Raw genomic sequence first — 5,649 nt, 5'->3', positions numbered from 1 at the left:
GCACCATCCGGGCACCCGCCATGCGCACCCTCCAGCGCTTCCAGAGCAACAACCGCTCACGGCTCAGCACTGGCTCCTTCGGCAACATGCAGGCAGTCTCGCAGGCGGGTGTCGGGAACTCCTACATGGGGATGATGGAGCACAACTCCCGCGCACCCTCTGTGCGCAGCCTGGCCGAGTCCAGCCATCACCATCTCCAGGACCAGCGCAACATGGAGATGTACAATGGGCACAGCACACTGCTCAGCCACCAGTCAGGAGGGTGAGTGCCAGCGGGACCAGTTGGCACTGGCGTAGTCCTTGTCCCAGTCTTAGTCACTTGGCTGGTTGAGGGCAAAACCACCTTTTGCCTGGTGTTACCTTTCTGCGAGGGATGCAGGAAGAGGGGTGAGATGGTGGGCACAGTTTGGCCCCATACTGATGGACCATGGCATGGGTTGACCTCTAAGTGTGTCCTGCATGTGGCCTTAGCTCCTCCCATGGACACATCCTGAGACACAAGGGTAGGAAGATGCTCGTTCAGCCGGGTCTGGAGTCCCATGCCCCAAGAGTGTGGTGGTGAGGGAGGTGGGTCGATGGGTCTACTCTGAGATGCAGGACGTGGTGGGTTGCAGAGGGTAGAGTACCTCTGTGGGGTGCTCTGCTTGGGCTCTTCATCACCTGCCTGTGGCTTTCAGGTTTGATGACATTGACCTGCCCTCTGCAGTGAAATACCTGATAGCCAGCGACCCCAACCTGCAGGTCCTGGGTGCTGCCTACCTCCAGCACAAATGCTACAGCGACAGCAATGCCAAGAAGCAGGTGAGCACCCAGGAGCCAAAGGGGAAGGGGCTGTCACCAGCCACTCTGTCATGGTGAGGCACCCCTGGGAAGGTGGAGGAGACAGAACGAGCCCCAGCCCTGAGCAGCTGGATGTCTCAACCCGACCGGACGTCTCAACCTGGCTCTTCCCTCCAGGCCCGCAGCCTCCAGGCCATGCCCAAGCTGGTGAAGCTGTTCAACAGCCCCAACCAGGAGGTGCAGCGCCATGCCACGGGCGCCATGCGCAACCTCATCTACGACAACGCTGAGAACAAGCTGGCGCTGGTGGAGGAGAACGGCATCTACGAGCTCATGCGGACGCTGCGGGAGCCCGATGATGAGCTCCGCAAGAACGTCACAGGTTGGGGATGGTGGGCAGAGGTTCTCCTCTGCCAGGGGTGGCACGTGATCCTCCCACTCCACGAGTAAAGCTGGGGTGACACTTCATGGGGATGACTTCTTTGCATCGCTGTCACCCACTCTGTCCCATGGCTGTTCCCAGCTGTGGGTGGTTGGTGTGAGCCCCCTGGGGAGGTGGGTCGGGGTGGACGTGCTCTCCAGCCATCCCTGTGACTGAAGATCCCCCTCTGCACAGGGATTCTGTGGAATCTCTCCTCCAGTGACAACCTGAAGGATCGCCTGGCCCGGGACACGCTGGAGCAGCTCACAGACCTGGTCCTGGTCCCCCTCTCTGGGCTGGGGGGCTCAGGTGTCATCCAGCAGAACCCTTCGGAGGCAGAGATCTTCTACAACTCCACAGGCTTCCTCAGGTACTTGCTTCTGGGCTGGCTTTGGTCCTCCCAGTTTGGGTAAAGATTTGGGTGGAGGCAGAGACACCATCTGTGTTGCAAATATAGGGAGCAAGGTCCCTGGGCTTGTTTCTGGGGTCCCCAACCCTTTCAGTGCTTGTGCATCAAGGCAAAGCCTGGTCAACCCCATGGGACAGACACTGACTGCCCTCCCAGTGGCAGGAAGGGAGGTGGCCTTAGGAAAACCCTTTCTCGAGGTGATTGCCCCGTGTTCACCGTGCAGGAATCTCAGCTCTGCCAGCCAGCAGACCCGGCAGAAGATGCGGGAGTGCCACGGGCTGGTGGACTCCATGATCCACTACGTCAACAGCTCCCTTGAAGTGGGCAAGTCGGAGGACAAGGTGAGATCCAGGAGCTGGGTGCTGGGAGGGTTTGGGTGCTGCTCCCTCCCTCTCACTTGGCCATCGTGGTGCAAAGGCACATCTTGATGTGATAGTGGGAAAACCAACTTGGCTCCATCCAAGCTTACTGGGCACAGTGGGACACTGCTGGTGTCATTGAGGTGGCTCTGTCCACAAAGTCCCATGGGATCACGCCCCAGGGGATGTGCCAGCTGGAGATGCCCTGGCAGGGAGGCACAAGGGCTGAACCCCCCATGCTCTGTCTTTCCTTGCAGAGTGTGGAGAACGCCGTCTGCGTCCTGCGCAACCTCTCCTACCGCTTGTACGATGAAATGCCCCCATCCTCCCTCCAGCGCCTGGAAGGCCACAGGAGGAACAACAGCGGTATGGTGACGGGGGAGCTGGTGGGCTGCTTCAGCCCCCAGAGCAAGAAAGCACGAGAGGTCAGTGGCTGGGACATGGTGGGCACCATGACAGCCGTGTCACCCGGGGCGGGGTTGGCACTGGGAAGCAGTTGGCGGTGTAGGGGACGCTGGGGTGGAGGTGGACGCGGGCCTTGGCTGATGGGTGGGACATGCAAGTGAGCTCAGCGGAGGGTGAATCAGGGTTGTGGGGTGAATCATGGTGCCAAACCACAGCTTTGCTGTGCCACAGGACACAACGCAGCTGGGATGACCTGCGAGGTCCCTGCCAGCCTGGAGCTGCCCAATGGTTGAGGCCAGGCGTGCAGGGAAAAGGGGATGCCAGCAGTGAGGGATGCTGCAAAGGGGACATCCCCGATGAGTCTAACAGTGCCGTCCTCATCCCCGCAGCACTACCTGAACGCAGACATCGTCACCTTCACGGAGGTCTCCAAGGACCCCAAGGGCATGGAGTGGCTCTGGAACCCCCAGATCGTGGGCATCTACAACCGGCTGCTGCAGCGCTGCGAACTCAACAAGCACACGACGGAGGCCGCCTCGGGCGCCCTGCAGAACATCACCGCCGGGGACCGCAGGGTGAGGGCATGGGAAGGGAATATCCCCCAGGACTTGTCCTGTCTGGCCTGGTTGTCTCCACCACCTGGGCAGTCACAGCCATGCCCAGGGAGGGGATGAAGCCTCCTGCAGGTTGGTGTCAGCCTTTCCTGGGTGGAGGACATGGTCATCGTCCTACTCATCACCTGGGCATGGGTCACCCCGACCTGGCCCCATTGAGCAAGAGGAGGAGGCAGCCAGTGGGTCTCTGGTGGGTGTCTCCAAGTGGGCATTTGCCTTGGCAGTGGGCAGGCGTGCTGAGCCGGCTGGCCCTGGAGCAGGAGCGCATCCTGAACCCCGTGCTGGACCGCGTCCGCACCGCCGACCACCACCAGCTGCGTTCCTTAACAGGGCTCATCCGCAACCTCTCCCGCCACGCTCGCAACAAGGACGAGATGTGTGAGTACCAGGGAGGGGATAGGCAGGGCTGGGGCTGCGCGAAGGAGCCTGACAGACACCTTCCATCCTTCTCCTCCTTGATGTGGCCTGCAGTTACGTCCTGCCACGTCTCAGCACTTTCCTGCCTGCTGCTTCCCTGCTCACAGCTGAGCGCACAGTGGCTGGTCGATCCCCAGTAACCAAACACCCCCAACACATTCTGCTCTGCCTCCAACCCCACCATCTCACCTGGCTTTGCCCCCTTCCCCAACTCCTCTCCTACATGCCAAGGAGTCTCAGCAGAGAGGTTGCTTCTCCAGGGCTTGAAGGTGTCCCTCATGCTGCCCCATGGGTCCTTGGCTGGACCCTCTGTCCCTTCACTGCTCCCAGGAGGTTGCAGGGCTCATCCCCAGGCTGCTGCATGTCCCCTGGGTCTGGCTACCAGCCTTGATGTGATGCCTTTGTCCACCAGCGACCAAGGTGGTCAGCCACTTGATTGAGAAGCTGCCGGGAAGCATCGGAGACAAGGCGCCACCGGCTGATGTCATCGTGAACATCATTGCAGTCCTCAACAACCTGGTGGTGGAGAGCCCTATGGCTGCCCGCGACATTGTCTACTTTGATGGCCTCAGGAAGCTCTTCTACATCAAAAAGAGAAGGGACAGGTGGGAGCTCCCTGTCTGCTCTGTGTCCCAGCTCAGACCTGGTGTCCAACTCTGCTCTCCCCTTCCTCCCCTGGTCCAGTGAGGTGGAAGAGGGTCACAACCAGTCTCCCTTCCCAAGGCTTGGTGTTGGGAGCCCCCAGACCAGCTCAGAGTGGCCTCATAGCCTCCGTCCAGCCCTTTGCCCTCTCCTCAGGGCATCCCACCATGGGGTTGCCCATCACTTCTTCCCATCTGGGTGCTTCTCACCTCTCCTGTCACAAGTGCTTGCCACCCTGCCCACTGTGATGGGCTACATCCTTTAGTCCTCTGCTTCTTCCCACCAGCACCAAGTCTTCAGCCCCTCTGAGCCCATCTAGGGTGGTATCCTTGGGTTGGTGTGCACCATTCAATGTCCAGTGGTACCCAGAGCTCATTGCATCCTGTCCCTGTCCCAGCTCGGACAACGAGAAGTCCTCCAGAGCAGCAGCCAGCCTCCTGGGCAACATGTGGCAATACACCAAGCTCCACCGGGACTTCAAGATGGTACGTACCAACCCCCCGTGCTTCCTCCAGCTGGTGGGATCCTGGGGTGGATTCCAAGGGATCCCTGGGGCTTCACCCTGGAAAGCGATGCCACCTAAATGCTTCCAGGCATATGGTGGGCACCAACTCCACACCTCCACCTCCTGAATTGGTGGGGATGTCTCCAGACCATCGTCCTTGTGGTGACATTTGCACCAGCGGGGTTGGGACAGCCACGTGCCCAATGTGGGGACAGTGTGGCCCTGTCAGTGCCAGAGTGGAGTGGGTTTGTGCTTGCATTCCCACTGCCCAGCAAAGCGCGGGCAGGGGTGTCCTCGGGCAGGAAAGGTGACAACTCTGGTGTCCCCACGGTGTGACGGGTGGCCTGTCTCCTTGCAGAAGGGGTACCGGAAGGAGGATTTCCTCGGCCTGTGAGGACAACCTCGGGAGCTGGACTGCCCAGCACCGACGCTGGGACGCTCCTTATTGTGGTCGTGCTCTGGGGATGCCGCTCACCGCCAGATCCCCGCTCCATAGCGTAGTCTCTGCTGCGTCCCCTGTGCCTCTCCCTTCTGCCAGATCCCCAGACAGGGGAACACTTGTCCTCCCTTCTGCCACAGCTTTAAACCTAGTGACTGCTTTTGGACCTGCTGCGGGGCCCCACTGGGACCTCAGTTAGTGTGGGGCAACCTCACAGCACCCAGGGGTCCTCAACCATTGGGGACCCTTCCTGTTCTTGCAAAGCTCAGTGGAGTGGCTGGTGGAGGGGCAGGAGCTGCAGAGCTTTGGGGAGGCTGGCAGAGAGGGGGTTTCTGGGAGCACCCCATCCCAGCTTCCCAAATTGCGGCACGCTGGGTGCTGGGAGGGTGCCGGTGCCACGTGCCGGTGCGGGCTGCACCGTGGGTTGCACGTGCTCTGCCCTGGCTGGGTGGGAATGGGGCTTTGCAATGCTCAGGGGGGGGTTTGTGGGAGGTCAGAGGTTCTCAAATTTTTATGGTGTTGGCACTGTGGCTGTAAGGAGCTGGGAAGTGGTGCTGGTGGTGCAGTGTTGAGCCCCCTCCTTTGTTGGGGACGCGGGATCTGTGATCGAGGCTGCCCATGCCCTTTCTACAAGAAGCTGGGGGCTCTTCCCACGCCA

The 5,649-nt window shown here is 60.6% G+C and overlaps 1 protein-coding gene across 1 annotated transcript in view; it reads left to right on the top strand.

The window, feature by feature from the left end:
- The window catches only part of PKP3 (plakophilin 3), a gene marked incomplete at its 5' end in the record, with an annotated part of 5,666 nt that extends 720 nt beyond the window's left edge, over positions 1-4,946 (top strand). The window contains 11 exons of the mRNA XM_010180691.1: positions 1-262; positions 678-801; positions 958-1,162; positions 1,397-1,571; positions 1,834-1,951; positions 2,227-2,394; positions 2,764-2,949; positions 3,213-3,366; positions 3,818-4,010; positions 4,445-4,532; positions 4,911-4,946. Coding sequence (XP_010178993.1) covers positions 1-262; positions 678-801; positions 958-1,162; positions 1,397-1,571; positions 1,834-1,951; positions 2,227-2,394; positions 2,764-2,949; positions 3,213-3,366; positions 3,818-4,010; positions 4,445-4,532; positions 4,911-4,946 — 1,709 coding nt within the window. The remainder of the gene's footprint in view (positions 263-677; positions 802-957; positions 1,163-1,396; positions 1,572-1,833; positions 1,952-2,226; positions 2,395-2,763; positions 2,950-3,212; positions 3,367-3,817; positions 4,011-4,444; positions 4,533-4,910) is intronic.
- Positions 4,947-5,649: the final 703 nt, after the last annotated feature.

Source organism: Mesitornis unicolor, unplaced genomic scaffold (genome assembly GCF_000695765.1).
Source record: "Mesitornis unicolor isolate BGI_N332 unplaced genomic scaffold, ASM69576v1 scaffold37943, whole genome shotgun sequence".
In the NCBI taxonomy this organism is placed as follows: Eukaryota; Metazoa; Chordata; class Aves; order Mesitornithiformes; family Mesitornithidae; genus Mesitornis; species Mesitornis unicolor.
Note: the sequence above shows the minus strand (reverse complement) of the source record. Positions and strands in the feature narration are given on the sequence as shown.